Below are 16,771 nucleotides of genomic sequence, written 5' to 3'. Positions count from 1 at the left end.
GCCTGAGTGTATGTTCGGTCTATCAATACGCTATGTTTGGTATATGCGTTTTTTATAAGGGAAGGGGGATAGCCTTTCTCAGAAAACTTTTTTGAAAGGAGAGAACCTTGTTCTTGGTAATCACATAATTTTGAACAGTTCTTCCTTAGTCTTTGGAATTGGCCACTGGGAATATTATTTTTCCAGGCTGGATGGTGACAGCTAGAATAGTGTAGATATGGGTTCCCACTAGTGGGTTTGGTGTAATTTGTACTACAAATTTCATTATCTGTGACTGACAAAACCAAGTCTAAAAAGATTATATCTTGAGAGTTAAAAACATGAGTAAAAGAAAGTCCAAGGTAGTTTGAATTGCAATATGCAACAAAAGATAAAAATTCGTTCAAATCACCATCCCAGATTAATAAAATGTCATCAATATAGCGCCCAAAAAAAATGATATATTTGGCAAAGGGGTTGTTTATTTGTATATATTGTTTCTCCCAAAAGCCCATTGTGAGATTGGCATAACAAGGGGCGAAATTCGCTCCCATCGCAGTCCCTTTAGTTTGCAAGTAAAATTGGTCAAGGAATGTAAAATAATTATGGGTAAGGCAAAATTCTGTACATTCAATAATAAATTTGGCTTGGGTGGAGTTGATAGAACTTTCAGAAGATAAGAAATATTGAAGAGCCTGTAGGCCTATGTGGTGGGGGATTGATGTTGATACAATGGAAATCAGGCCACTCAAACTACAGATATATCGGTTCCCACTCAGGAAGTCAACCACAATGTGTTTTTGCTCGTCACCAGCATTCATGGCCAGTTGTGGAGGAGTGGCCACATGGAGCTCTTCATGTTTTGAACTTTCTCACATGTGCCTGGCTATTGAGAACCCAAAAACTGAAAATGTTCTGTTCTACATGAGGTCCTTATTCTGACACTAAATTATGCTATGTGGTCAGATCAGATGCAAATGGTACTTAGCAAAGACCCCCTTTAAACCACACCACTCAAGATGAAACAGAAACAAAACCTCCTGCGCTCTAGGACTCAAAACAAGGGTGGAAAGGTGGAAGGAATCCTTGAAACAGTTCCACAAATGCATGGAAGATTGTGCAGCTCTAAAACAAGGCTGAGGAAGCCTAACCAAAACTGTGAAGTGAAGCGAAAAGATAGAGCGCACCAACCTTGCGCATTACCTTAGTATACTATGATTTTATTGAATAAAAAATATATATGCTCACAAACAAGGAAGTATAACAAGCATAAATAGATACTCAAAGGAAATTGAGGTGTAGAGCCAGTGTGAGTCACATCATGAGGGTAGACTCTCAAAGTGAGGTTGACGCGTTTCGAAGGGGGACTCTTCATCAGAGCTTCTGATGAAGAAGGGTCCCCCTTTGAAAGGCATTAGTCTCACTTTGAGTTGGTTGCGCTCTCTTTGCTTCACTTCACCCCACTCAAGAGCCAGCCTTCATTGCAGGGAACCCCATGACATCTGGACACACAGCTGTGGCTTTGAAATTACAATCTGAACACACAGCTGTAGCTGCAAAATGCCATCTGAATAGACAGCTGTAGCTTTGTGCTGACATCTGAACACATATAGAAAACTGATCATTTCACAGCCTTTCAGTACTTTTTGACCAGAGTGGATTTGGCCCTCGCCCTCTGACCCTTGTAGCCTGACATACTCTGTGCTGCTATGGGAACTGAGGAAGGTTTGTCACTCACTCTTTAATCGAATTCTCCTCCGCTTGCTCTGGGCGTGTATAATTATCCATAAACCTCTGCAGAGTGGGGCGACCGTCGTTCTGTCGGGAACCCACCAACTTCCTGTGAAAGAAACCCTCAAAACATCAAATACCATACATGCAATACAGAACCAACAATCAATGAAGACTATAGTGGCCAACGTCACACGATGGCTTTTCATACCTGAGCATTTTTAAAGGGAAACTCTAAACAATGAAACTTTTTTATTATATGCCTCCTTGCCTTAAAGAGTAACTCCACTTTTTTGGAAAAAAAAAAAAGAAAAAAAAAACACTCCTCTGTGTGATCTACACTCACCAGCCACTTTATTAGGTACACATGTTCAATTGCTTGGTAACACAAACTGCTAATCAGCCAATCACATGGCAGAAACTCAATGCATTTAGGCATCTGGACATGGTGAAGATGACTTGCTGAAGTTCAAACCGAGCATCAGAATGGGGAAGAAAGGGGATTTAGGCGACTTTGAACATGGCATGGTTGTTGGTGCCAGATGGGCTGGTCTGAGTATTTCAAAAACCACTGATCTACTGGGATTTTCATGCACAATCATCTCTAGGACTTATAGAGAATGGTCCAAAAAAAGAGAAAATATCCAGTGAGTGTCAGTTGTGCGAACGAAAACGCCTTGTTGATGTCAGAGGAGAATGGGCAGACTGGTTCAAGATGACAGAAAGTCAACAGTAACTCATGACAATATGGACCAAAATCTCAGGAATGTTTCCAACACCTTGTTGAATCTATGCCAGGAAGAATTAAGGCAGTTCTGAAGGCAAACGTGGGTCCTACCCAGTACTAAGGTGTACCTAATAAAGTGGCCCATGAGTGTATGTATATTGCCAAGATTTTAACAAACTGTTGCAGATTCCTACCTTTTGTTATTCTGAAGAGAGAGCTGTTTGTTTGTGCCCACATTCAGAATGAATCTGTATGGAAGTGACTTCATAATTATCAATCAGCTGTTGCACCTGCAGGGCCCTAATGAAGAGAATCACAGGGTCTGCATCCCTTGAGACCGGATTGCCCTTTTGGGAGTATCTCACCAAAAATGACAATTTTGTTGCAGGGGATGCCTGAAATCTGACTTGTATCTTAGTGCAGACTTCTGGGAAAATCGGTCGCCAATCACACAAGCAGGAAATAATGTTTCTGGGGGCATTCTGTAAACCATCTATGTACAGAATGCCTCCAGGTAGCCATATTGCATTTTACAGAAAGTTACAGTGCTGAAGATTGAAAAGGAAAAGTCATTATTAATAACATTCAATTGCAATATGATTTGTGTCGTAATTGTATATACTATATTATTTTTATTTCCCCATGAAAGTGGAGTCACCCTTTACATTGTATTTTTTATTTGCATAAGATGTGCTTTGATCATGTAGTTTCATGGTGTTTGTTGCCCTGTATGCTCAGCCTATAGTAGAATAAATCTTCACATTCCTTTGTCATCAATTCCTGCTTATGTTCAAACATGAGGCATATGGCATGGCATGCTAATACAGGACCTCTGTCTGTAGTTTAACTGACACTTCTAGTGAAGCAACTACATATCTCACAATCCCTGGGTCTCTCAGTCTAGTGCTTTGCAGTTGAAACTACGAATTAGATCTGAAACAGGCAAGCAGAGCAACGAAGGGAAGAGTTTCATCATATTAGCACTTGTACATTTGTGAAGCAACACAGAAATGGCAAGGCACTGATTGGATGCTGAGTGACCCAGAACAAGAAGTTGCTTTTTCCCTTGGCGAGTAGGGACAAGCTAGGTGACTGAATACATGGACACAGGGGGATCAATCTTCCGTGACACTACAAACTGCAGAAGCAACATGTGAACCCATCATTACAGGGTAAGGCCAAAAAACAACACAGGCAATATAACTACACTAATACCGATTTAAAACACGAAAAACATTTCAAAGTGTACAGAGCATTTAAACTAAATGGTCTCAATAATAAATATTGACAGTGATATCAATAATATTGATATTGGTGAAGACTGAAACTAGCTCCAGAGGCTCCTGAGACAGAGTGGGAACCAATGATTTTGCTGGCCAGATCACCTACAGCACGGGAGGAAAACCAGGTCTGTCAAGGTACTTAAAGGTTTTTGGGCTTTAATTAAGCAACACTGCCACTACCAGGTATGCGTCCTCCCGGGAGCCCCAGGTGGCTGCTCAAATTGCCCCAGTGTGATTCCACCATTTGTTGCCCTGACACGTACTCTTGTAAACCATAAAAGTACCCAATTGAGGTGATTATGACAGATTCCTTTCAATGTTAAGTGAATGCAAAGTGTTTTTATCCTGTCATAAGAACTCCCTATAATAACCGCATCCTTGTTTAAGATGAGAAAAAGGATTTTCTGCCAACTTCCACACTGGAAGTTGCTACAGCCATTGGCTCAGTTGACATCAAAATGCCAATGGCATGTAAAGCTCTGGTATCACCCTGTTGGAACACTCAGCGGGTATTAAATAGGGTTAGGTGTAGATGGTCGTTTACACCCCACCATCATTGATTAGTGCTCAAAAGGTCACAGGTTATAGACTACATCTTGAGACAGGACTGAGCTAAGCAAAGAGACAGGACTAAGACAATCTTTACACCACTGCTGCCCAACCTGGGGTCCCTTTGGTGTTTCCCATGCAGCTATTTGGTGCTTCCTATATGGCCCTGAATGTCAGTAGTCATTAGCGAGAGTGTTGATTTTGTAAATAGGCTGTAATGACCGATGTCTTGCAGTCTCATGTAACATGTTTCCTGTTTCTCACCGTCTCCTGCAGCATCTATCCAATCTTCAAGCACACCTGTAGCATGTCTATAGTTTGTCTCTTCAACCACTTTCTGTAACATTACATATACTGAATGTTATGTATGGCTCCTTGGTGACATCATGGGCCGCAGTTGAGGCCCCTTATACCTCATTAGTTGAAAACTACTGTCCTACACCTTCCCTGAGTCAAGGATGTGCCATACAGAAAAGAGTATGGAGCGCCAAGCTTCTCTCACCAGCTGTTTGATCTCCTGTGCATCTTGTTATCCAGCTTGTCTCCTCCAAAGATGTCCTGTACAAGGCAGAAAGACCAATCAGGACTTATGACTTCACACAGAAAACATATGCAAATTATTTTAAATGCTATATATAAATAATTTTTAGAGTTGTACAAAGTTTGTTCATGTGTATAGCTTGTTATTTTCCATATTTGATTATAATAAATAATAATTATATGCAATATCGGCTTCCAGCCAAGTACAAAACAATTGCCGTGTACATTTTTCTCCCCTTTAGTGGGAGTTCTGACTGCTCTGCTTCATTTACAAACAGCCGCTACTTGAAGAATCGACGCAATTTTATATGAAATACAATTATGCACATATTGGAAGAGCAAGCAAGTAAAAATGGGAACGTCTGAATAAATTCATTTCAGATGAATGTTACAGAATGTGTGCACCAGGATATTATCCACATTCAGATCTCACCATGGCAGAGGTGGTGCCAATTCCTCTTGTGTATGCTGGCATACTGACCCTCCTGGCAGGGGAGACCTGGAAAAATTAAAGCCAAGTTTATTGCTGAAAAAATAAGATGAAAATACCGAAAGAAGACCAATTAGTGCAGCACCACACAGGAAGCCGCACTTACCTTACTAGCAAGCGATGATGCTAACTTTAAGGAATCATCTGCAAGGACAAAAAAAATAGTTAAGTGAGAACAGGTGGATAAAAGAAAAAAAACTTTTACGCCCCATACACATGATGAGAATATTGAAATGATCGTCCATTTTTTTTTTTTGCATGCTAGTCTCATATCGAAAGTGTAGAGGTTACTAAAGTTACGAAAATTCTTCTACGACAGAATAAAAATTCAGAAGTGATGTAATGTATTGTATTTTCAGATGAAAACTGTACTGATTAAACAAAAAAATTGTACAATCTAGTATCGTACAAGAAAACTTTTTGTGCTTGTCCCTTTGATCAATTTTGGGTGAAAGCTGTGTACTAATGATCAGATTATTGTACAATCGCTTTGAAAGCTGTATTTTTTGTACAATTTTCATGTGTGCTAGGCTTTAATGTGAGACATACTCTGCCAAATCACAACATCAACCTAATTTACAAGGTGCTGGTGTGAAGTACCGGCATGGTGTCCTCTTATTTCGAGGTACCCCCCGGCAGCATCCCTGATACAGGCAATGCCCAAAAACAACAGAGTACTGTCACAACTGCCCATGTACCCCTGTGTTTGTTTTGGGGATAATATTGCCACAATTTGAACCCAATGGAATGAGAATATCCATAATAAATTATGACCCTTACGCCCAAATTCAGACTAGTGGACAGAGCATGCTGCTCTTGTCTTGCTGCAATTTGCCGATTGCACATTATTGGGATGTGTTCTGGTCATTACTCAACAATCCATGGGAAGCAACAATAACCAATGGACGGCAGGATTGTTGTAGCATGTTAGCTGTTAAAGCAGAAGAGATGGAATTTAAGTTGTTTTGGCGAACTCTAGTTGATATAAGCTTTCACTTTATGTTATCAGATTATACGATAATTGTTGAAAGAAGATAACATCATTAAAAACTTAAGTTAGTCACTAAAGACACCCAGATTCTACTTTTCTGTAGAACAGCAGGCTGAAGTGGCGAGAATGCTGAACTTGGCCTCTTGTGTTGACTGTACTATTCAGCTCTGTGCTCTGCTCCCAACCACCTACTGGAGGGGTGTGCACTGTGCCAATGTGGAATTTGCAGAGTGCCCCCTCTTTAAATACTGCTTAATGCATAAAAATATTAATTATGACAAATTTATATCAAGAGTACCTAAACTATGTACAACTAAAGGCAAAACTTTTTTTTTTTTTTTTTTTTGGATAGAGCAAAGATCATTTAGAACACCTGTCAGTTTATATTGCTGTCTGTGCCCCCATTAGGAAGATTCACCCTCTATTTGTCCTGTTTACCATTATCATTGAAAGTAAAAGTAACAGAAAATCTCAAATTTTGCATTGTCTTTCAATGAGGACACTAGTTCTGGTGCCCTGGGGGGTCCCCATGGAATTCCTTTAATTTTCAGGGATTTCCTTTAATTTCCTGTTTTGGCTGTGTGACAGAAAGTGAAGGTAAATCTTCCCAATGGGACACAGATGGCAAAAAATAAACTAACAGGGGTTATAACCCTCCCTTACTCTATCCAAAATGAAAATAAACTGTTTTGCCTATAGTTCTATTTAAAGAAAACACTCAGAGCTAAAATTTGTGAAAATAAAGGTCATATAGGAAGAGGGAACAAATCAACAAGTTGTGGAGGTAATGGCTGTAAATACACATGCAGTTTCTATGGAGGCATTTGGCTCTAACCTCTGTCTGTAGTACAGCTGCTGCGGTCGCTCTGTTGCATGGCCTCCCGGAGCTCCTCCAGTTCAGCGTGTTCCGTGGCATACATGCGTTTTAGGTTTTCAACATGCTGAATCATCACCTCTACCGCTTTACTAACCCGACTTTCCTGAATCAAATACACAGTTACTATAACCTTGTATGACATGGGCCAAAATACAGGGAACAAAAACAAATGAACATTGGTTAAAAAGGTGGGCTATGACATTTTGTTGAGCTTGCTACATTTTATGAACAAGTCTTGGGGACCTTTAGACCTTGACATTGCGTGTCAATCATTTTAAACACAGGACCGACTGAATACAGTTCATACTGGTTAAATAGGAGATAGAAGCACCACACCCAGATATAAAATTTTAATATGAGACTAGAAATCTTTATTCATTGGGAGCTGAGGAAAAGTGTGTACTGGACTGAATTAAAAATAGAAATTATGCTGTATTTTATTACTGAACAAGCGTTGGGGGGCACAAGGCCGCCGAGAACAAGCGCTGGGGGGCACAAGGCCGCCGAGAACAAGCGCTGGGGGGCACAAGGCCGCCGAGAACAAGCGCTGGAGGGCACAAGGCCGCCGAGAACAAGCGTTGGGGGGCACAAGGCCGCCGAGAACAAGCGTTGGGGGGCACAAGGCCGCCGAGAACAAGCGTTGGGGGGCACAAGGCCGCCGAGAACAAGCGTTGGGGGGCACAAGGCCGCCGAGAACAAGCGCTGGAGGGCACAAGGCCGCCGAGAACAAGCGCTGGGGGGCACAAGGTCGCCGAGAACAAGCGCTGGGGGGCACAAGGCCGCCGAGAACAAGCGCTGGGGGGCACAAGGCCGCCGAGAACAAGCGCTGGGGGGCACAAGGCCGCCGAGAACAAGCGCTGGGGGGCACAAGGCCGCCGAGAACAAGCGCTGGGGGGCACAAGGCCGCCGAGAACAAGCGCTGGGGGGCACAAGGCCGCCGAGAACAAGCGCTGGGGGGCACAAGGCCGCCGAGAACAAGCGCTGGGGGGCACAAGGCCGCCGAGAACAAGCGTTGGGGGGCACAAGGCCGCCGAGAACAAGCGTTGGGGGGCACAAGGCCGCCGAGAACAAGCGTTGGGGGGCACAAGGCCGCCGAGAACAAGCGTTGGGGGGCACAAGGCCGCCGAGAACAAGCGTTGGGGGGCTACAAGGCCGCCGAGAACAAGCGTTGGGGCACAAGGCCGCCGAGTACAAGCGTTGGGGCACAAGGCCGCCAAGAACAAGCGTTGGGGCACAAGGCCGCCGAGAACAAGCGTTGGGGTACAGGGCTTTTCCAGCCAGCTGCTGATTAACTCTGTATCCCAACACTTGTTCCGCAAAAACACAGCATAATTTAAATTTTAAATATGTGAAAGACCTCCTGCGCTCCTAAGTCCCTAAGAGCACTTTTTGAGTTTAGTCCCAATTTGGACTTTTTGTTTAGTGTTTCTATCACTATTAGATCCGTTTAGGATCATTTGGGGCACTAAATATATTTGTTGGTCCCATTTAGGACCTGTTATATGGCACTTTGTTGCACGTGTATTGTGTGAGTGAGATAGACACTTATGTGCATCACTACTTATATGTTTTTTTATGTATTATTTATGTGCATATTGATTTATTTACATTTATAGATGTGCATTTTTTCACTTATATGCATCACCTCTTATATGTTTTTTTGCTATTACTTATGTGCATATTGGTATATTTATGTTGATTTAATTTATTTTATTATTATTGTCACTTTTGGTATTAGTAATATATGTGGTGGGGTTTATATGGTATTAGCACTATATAATTTTCTGTTTTTTCATAATTTAAATTTGAAATTCACTCCCGTACACATTCTGGGAAATGCATAAAAGGGCATCACAGACATCTATTTTAATTCCCTCAGGGCGCAGCTCTGAAAGTGACAGTCACACAGACAGGTACATGCATTTGTTGAGGCCAGCGTCCATACTGGACGCTCCTTCCCAGGGGCAGACTAACAACTCATGGGGCCCCCGGGCAATAGGGGATCATGGGGCCCCTGTGTCCTTGCCCAAACGCAAAGCCTATGAAAAAGGTACCAGGGGCATCTCATGGGGCCCCCTACTGACCCCGGGCCCTCGGGCAGTACCCGAGTTTCTAAATGGTCAGTCCTCCCCTGCTCCTTCCTCGGTGCACTCCTTCCTACCATGACCTCTGTGCCATCACACTGACTGGCACATGGTCTAGGAGACTAGTTCCCCATCAGGCCCACTTTACATTGATTGACAGCAGATGTCAGTGGACAGATCCATAGCCGTTATTCAGTCTAATGGTGGCTTTGGAATCGGCCCACTGCTGTGCACTGTCAATTACAGACAAGGTTAACCTGATGGGGAACTAGTCTTAGTGTACCCCATCAGGCTCTGCCCACCCAACAGGCGCAGCAGCCGTGAATTTGAGCTGTCAGGTTGCATTTGTCAGGGCAGGTTACCTGATAGTACAACAGTAGACCATGACCATGTGTGCTGAAACGGCCACTTGTAGTCTCCATCAGAAGTCCATGTAACAGGGTGAGAACACAGGAAAGCAATTGGAAAACAGGGGCAGAGCACTGTCACCTTATAACAGGAAATGCCTGAACAATGGCCTTAATAACAGGATCACCATGAATTTTTTCAAATAAAAAAAATATTGAAAATTACTTTTGAAATGACAAAAACATTGTAAATTTTAAAATGGATTTTAGTGATTGGGTTTAGATCTACTTTTTCATTTGAAAATTTCACAAATTTGCTGTTTCTTTACTTACATTAGCAAAACAATTTTATATACATTTTTTTCTACTTTAGAATAGTTACAGGTTAGGTATAAGTTACATTTATTTGGAATATTAATCTTGGTGAACTCTGTATTGAGTACAATCATTCATTCACCTGGTGAATGGCCCCCAACATCTCTGCTCGGCTGGCCACACGTGCCGTGTGCTGACTCAGAAATTGCAAACTCTTCTCCAGCTTCTTGACAATCTCATTTGTCTGGTTATCGTCCTCGCACAGTGGAATCAAGGCCTGCAGAAATATCAAAGTATTTCAATCTTTCACAGCTGTACTCCCCAATTATTGGTTTATTCTTCATTAGAGGACCCCAAATGACCACAAAAATTAGTGTGGAAATGGAAATTCTGTTCAGAACGCTTGACTACTGGAGCGATTTAAGGATATAAGTAGCAAAGACAGAATTTTTATTGCTACTGGCCATGCAAAATCTATTTTGGACGGAAATGTTTTATTTTTTTTTAAAGTGTACAGTGGGGCAAAAAAGTATTTAGTCAGCCACCAATTGTGCAAGTTCTCCCACTTAAAAAGATGAGAGAGGCCTCTAATTGGCATCATAGGTAGACCTCAACTATGAGAGACAAAATGAGAAAAAAAAATCCAGACAATCACAGGAGTGCAAACCTCCTTCCATCAGCAAGGGCATTGAAGATGAAACGTGGCTGGGTCTTCCAACATGACAATGATCCCAAACATAGCGCCCGGGCAACAAAGGAGTGGCTTCATAAGAAGCATTTCAAGGTCCTGGAGTGGCCTAGCCAGTCTCCAGATCTCAACCCCATAGGAAACCTTTGGAGGGAGTTGAAAGTCCGTGTTGCCCAGCGACAGCCCCAAAACATCACTGCTCTAGAGGAGATCTGCATGGAGGAATGGGCCAACATACCAGCAACAGTGTATGCCAACCTTGTGAAGACTTACAGGAAACGTTTGACCTCTGTCATTGCCAACAAAGGATATATAACAAAGTATTGAGATGAACTTTTGATATTGACCAAAAACTTATTTTCCACCATAATTTGCAAATAAATTCTTTCCAAATCAGCCAATGTGATTGTCTGGATTTTTTTTTCTCATTTTGTCTCTCATAGTTGAGGTCTACCTATGATGCCAATTACAGGCCTCTCTCATCTTTTTTAGTGGGAGAACTTGCACAATTGGTGGCTGAATAAATACTTTTTTGTCCTACTGTATATATGACAAACTTTTAATTTAAGTTCTGAATAGGATAAGGAAGGTTTCAAGCCTCTGACAGGTTTTTATAGCTCAATTACACAAGAAGCAGTGTTAGATAATCAATAGGAAAAAAAGCCAACAGTTTGCGTCCAGGGCCAATCATCCACGGGTAATCGGTCAATTTCCAATTACATGAGAATATATGCCGCCAGCCTTTCACTGCTTTGTATGGGATTTGCTGCCCATAGCTATTCACACAAAGCCCACTGAATCTCCTGCAGGATATCATAGAATGTCTGTAAACACAAGTGTGAACGAGGCCTAACACGTGATTCTCAAAACGTTATAACACACAATGCTTTTAAAAAAAGAACCCAATATTATTAACCAAAACAAATAGGATGAATAAGAATCTATAATTATAGGATTCGTTATGTGCAGAACCATAAGTGATTACATTTACATAGAGTGCGTCATAACAAAAGAAAATAGTTTGAAACAATATAACCAATTATACCATACACACAACAATAACAGTTTGAAGCTATATGACTTCTGTGTATTGTGCGCACAGCTTCAGACAGATTTTATTATACTGTTCTAGTGACATGGACTATTTTGTTTTGTATATGACACACTACATAAATGTGTTCGATATAGTTCTGCTATGAATAAAACCTATAATTACGAATGTTTGATCATCCCATTTTATTATTCTCTCACTTGTGTTGCAGCCCTGATGAAGGAGGAGTGTCTGAACCCCAAAACATGTTGGATTTCTTACTACGGTTTATCTAATGGAACACCATTTTGGACTCTTTACCCATTAGTGAGGCGCACTTACTGTTCATTTGGGATAATTCTGAAGACCCCCTCCCCCACCTTCTGCATTTGTCTGGTTGACCATTGTCATTGGAAAATAATATTATGGAAAGGAAGGAGGGAAAAAACTTCCAGTGAGGAATGGATATTAGTATTGCTGGCACCTGTATATTAGTAGAGATTTGTGTTTGTAGAGATTTCATCTAACTCAATGTTTCTTAACCTTTTTCCAATCAGGGCACACTTTTCAGTCTTGAGGTACCCCAGTCCAAGTCTTGTGTTCCCGACAAACATGCCGCTATTTAGCAGATGAACAGGGGTGCCATTAATTCTCAATGGTACCCCCACACAAAGGCAAGGCATTTTCAGTTCGGTGCGATTTAAAAAAAAAAAAAAATGGTCAGGGACTGCTTTTCCGTGGGTAGGGCAGCTCATTGAAATTAATGGGTTGCCCTATACAGAGCATGCAGCCACACAGATGTGAACCAATAGCTTGTTCACATGTGATGTTATTGGAAGATAAAACTACATGGTTAAGCCACATTTTTACTACCCTCATCTACTCTCCCTTTAGATGCAGGAGGCAGCAGCCAGAGTCCTATGCATGCTGTGGCCACAGCAGGAAGTGTACCCTCAGGTGAATGGGGGCAAACCAGCCTGCAACTGTGTGCATTGCACGCAGCTGAGGCACTGTGATACTGCATTTAAGAGATGAAAACAGGCATTGAGGAGGCAACATATCCCCTCTTCACCACGTCAAATTCCTCTGAAAAGAGATTCAAGCATGGATTGCTTTTCAGAGCACCGGCAGTCCTTGCTGACACTGTGAACAAGCACTAAAAAAAAGCAGTTGTTATCATACAGGATTAGGGGTCAAGATTAAAACTAATGTACACACACACACACACACACATATACACAAACACATTGCTGAGTGGCACTAGACAGTTGTCTTAGGAAGTGGGGCAAAAGCATAAATCTGGCCTTGTCAGTAGGCAAACACAAAGCTTTCCTGCAATTATCACCACTATCATGCAAGCCTGGGCACGGTCATATGACCAGCATCATCTATTCACCAACATGCTTGCTAGCAACAACTGGGCACCGCCATGTCGCCAGCAACACCTAGGTACCAACATACTTGCCAGCAACACCTTGGCACCGCCATGCTGCCAGTAACACCTGGGCACCTCCATGCTGCCAGTAACACCTGGGCACCACTATGTCACCAGTAACACCTAGGCACCACTATGTCACCAGTAACACCTGGGCACCACTATGTCACCAGTAACACCTGGGCACCACTATGTCACCAGTAACACCTGGGCACCACTATGTCACCAGTAACACCTGGGCACCAGTATAACCCACCTGTCAGATCCAAAGACACCAATGTATTATCATAGCAATGGCAACCTGCATGCAACAGGGTTAAGACCAAGCTGTCCTGGGCACTGTCCCTGCATGTCACCTCTACGCTGTGCAGTCTTGTCAGCCTCACATGGTACACAGCTCTGATGCCATCTGTTTTGGTGCTGACAGTTATCTTCCCCTCTTCCAGTAGAACTCCCCCTTCCCCCTGCACATACAGCCAGAAAATCCCCCCCCCCCCCCCATACTGGCAAGAATCTTACAGCGTGTCCAGCATCCCCATGCTCCCTGACTTCCTGCTCGTGCAGACACCTCCTCCGTTGCTGCCAGTGAGGTTCAACCACCTTGGTTGGTGCAGGACTTGACCCACTGGTGGAGCTGCTCCTTCTGCCTGCCCTGATCAACCTCCCACTGTGCTGATCTACAGTTCAACAGAACAGTGGGGGCTCAGTCTTAACTGAATGCCATGGCACCTCTGACAACCTCATGCCACACCCAATCAAAATGAAGGGGCAGCACAATGGCTAAATGGTTAGCACTTCTGCCTGGCAGTCCTAGGGTCGTTGGTTCAAATCCCAACCACGGCATCACCTGCTTGGAGTTTGCATGTTCTCCTTGTGCCTGCATGGGTTTCCTCCTGGGTTTCCTCCCACACTCCAAAGACATGCTGCTAAATGACTGTCTAAATTGGCCCTAATATGTGTATGTATGAATGTAAGTTAGGGACCTTAGATTTAATGCCCCTCGAGGATTAGGAACTGATGTGAATGTACAATATGTATGTAAAAGTGCTGTGTAAATTGACGGCGCTATACAAGTACCTGTAATAAATAAAATAAATGGGCTGTAATGTACAAAAAAAGGTCATTCTGTGTCATGCTAGAATGAGGTGCTGCACAATGCTGCTGTATTTTGTACATGTGTTAGTACAATGCAGAGCTGGAACCCTTAAGCATGCATGGTGCACTAATACAGTAGTATTAACAACTGGAATTCTTTGTTGATTGACAGGTCCTTGTCTAATAAAAACTAGTCTAGAAACTACAACCAGTATTTAATTCACAAGTCCAGGAAAATAAAGTATAAACATTGCTTTCAGGAATAACCATACCTCCAGGAGCTTTTTACAGCTGGCAAGCTCCTTCCTCAGATTCTCCTCCGCCAAATCGCGAGATCTTTCCTCCAAACGCAGGCGTTTATCCAGAGTGAAAATGTCACACTTGAACCCCAGAGACAGATGCAGGAATTCAGTCTGACCAAAAAAGGAAAAAAAACCCAGGAAATTTCCTTTAGCTGGAATTCTTTGATAAAATTCAGTTTCACTGCAGAAGTTTGCTGTTGTTCCTCAATTACAGGACTTTTTGGCTGCTTATGCCATTCTCACCAAAGCACGACAAAGCTTATCATAACTTTAAATGTGTAGTATATCTTTGTATCCCGTAGATGGTAGTGCTGGTATAACAAATAGATCGTAAAATATTTTTGTTTTAGACAGCATGGGCAAGGGTTGGAACCCCTGTCATGTTTTATTGCCCAATGATTGAAGGAGAGCACCAAGATAATATTTGCAGTTCAGATAATATATTGGTCACAATAATTGTACGGCCAAGCCAGGGACTGGAGCAGATCTCATGCTGTTTACACAATTTTAATACTAGGATTCCCAAACTGAATTGATATAACACCTCTGACGCATAAGTGTAGTGGACTAGGACTAGGGGCAATTTGTACATGCTTCCTTTTAAAACAACGCCAAGGGAAGTGCCAGGCCTTGCTGCCCTCTAACTGGAGAAGTTCGGTAACAACTGCAAGGAAACAAACAATCAGCCTAGTGCATTATCCCAGGGGTAATTTATTATATGAACGTTAAAAACATACAAACTGTGAAGATATACAGCAGGACAAGCCACCATCTGGTGGCACAGTGGATAGTGGAACCCAGAGTAATCAACACCAAGACCACGCCATCCGGGATCTAAAAATGTCTTACGTGTTTCGAAGGTAAACCCTATTAATCAAAGCCCAAACTATTGCACAGACCTGCAGTACTGTCAAGGCCCCCCAAAATTGTTTTTTTTTTTTTTTTTTAATTACGGTGAGAAATAAACTTTATCTGGACTGCCAATAATATCTTGGTGCTTTATTTATCTACAAAAGAAGTCATACTTGTGTGCTAGTTGTAGAATGTTGATGTACAGTAGAGCAACGCAAGGTGGCTACATTCATTTTCATTGAAACTACAATGTGCATATAACCACAAAACAAACGCACCTGCCCCTCAGAAAAAAAGGATGCACTTTTATTGTATGCACTGCCTTGTGGTGCATTTTTTTGTCTGTTGATTAATTATAGAGTTCTTTGAAACAAAATGGGCTCAATCAATGAAACATGCTTGGACATGTTAAAAAAACATTTGTCAACGTGCACACAAGTCTGAACAAGTCCATGGGGTTCCATTAATTAAGGGAGATAACAGGGCAGAAACAAGTCCACAAAATACTGCAGAACAAACCAGCCAGATCGTGAATACTGCTACTACAGCTTTTCAACATTTGCAGTCCTATTCTTCTGTGTGAAATTATAGAAAACCTCTAAAAGGAGAAGGTCTGTGGACTCACCTCCAACTCTTTGTTGTTGTTAGAAGTGCTACAAAAGAAATTACAAAAATCAGTCGTTAGCCATTATTCTCCGGAAAAAAGATTAAAACTCTTACTAAAAAAAAAAAAAAAAAAAAAAAAAAAAAACCAAAAAAAACCCACAACACTTACTGGTTGTCTTCTGCACATTGTGAGTTCATTTTAATGGATGGTGAAGTTTCAACCACTACAGAAAAAAAATTAAAAGTTTCTAAATGCATATGCAATTAAACATAATTCATGGAAGCTTTCAATGTGCCACATCAAAAAATACATACAGAATATAGAAAAATATATAGGAAAACTAGAAGGTATAAAGGCAGACATTATAGGCACCACATGAGACCACACATCATTGTAATAAAAAATACATATACTTTATTGTGACAAACATAAAACTGGACACATAGGATTATATGCCCTATTATAAAGACCATGGGGAGTACAACCAAATGTATAAACTCCTCATAGCATATCATTTTTATGAGTACGTAAAACATGTTTAGATCTCATCCATCTTCAACGGTCAATGCGTTTCGCATTTAGCTTCTTCAGGACCGTGTGTTTGAGGAGATAAAACACTAATACTGTAGAAAACATAGGATATATTAATCTCCAACACATAATAGATAATATAAAAATATTTGATAAACAAAAGAGAAAATAAGGCTCACATGGGTGGAGCACATTGCTGAAGGATCCAAAAGTAAGGTCTTACAGGCAAACATAGGGGGAGTAAAAGGGACCACCAGTTACTGGACAGGCAAGCAACAATCGTGAGGCCAATCACCATTACTATAAAGATAATCCAAC

The 16,771-nt window shown here is 41.8% G+C and overlaps 1 protein-coding gene across 1 annotated transcript in view; it reads right to left on the bottom strand.

The window, feature by feature from the left end:
* The window catches only part of IRAG2 (inositol 1,4,5-triphosphate receptor associated 2), a gene marked incomplete at its 5' end in the record, with an annotated part of 68,597 nt that overhangs the window by 5,516 nt on the left and 46,310 nt on the right, over positions 1–16,771 (bottom strand). Inside the window, 9 exons of the mRNA XM_089663592.1 lie at positions 1,718–1,819; positions 4,772–4,827; positions 5,243–5,308; positions 5,406–5,443; positions 7,126–7,270; positions 10,056–10,190; positions 14,434–14,574; positions 15,941–15,968; positions 16,091–16,145. Of these exons, the coding sequence (XP_089519718.1) occupies positions 1,718–1,819; positions 4,772–4,827; positions 5,243–5,308; positions 5,406–5,443; positions 7,126–7,270; positions 10,056–10,190; positions 14,434–14,574; positions 15,941–15,968; positions 16,091–16,145 (766 nt within the window). The remainder of the gene's footprint in view (positions 1–1,717; positions 1,820–4,771; positions 4,828–5,242; positions 5,309–5,405; positions 5,444–7,125; positions 7,271–10,055; positions 10,191–14,433; positions 14,575–15,940; positions 15,969–16,090; positions 16,146–16,771) is intronic.

Source organism: Staurois parvus, unplaced genomic scaffold (genome assembly GCF_062004578.1).
Source record: "Staurois parvus isolate SC_StPar_1 unplaced genomic scaffold, SC_StPar_1.0 ptg001726l, whole genome shotgun sequence".
NCBI lineage: Eukaryota > Metazoa > Chordata > Amphibia > Anura > Ranidae > Staurois > Staurois parvus.
The sequence above is the reverse complement of the archived record's forward strand: the minus strand, read 5'-3'. Positions and strand labels throughout refer to the sequence as shown.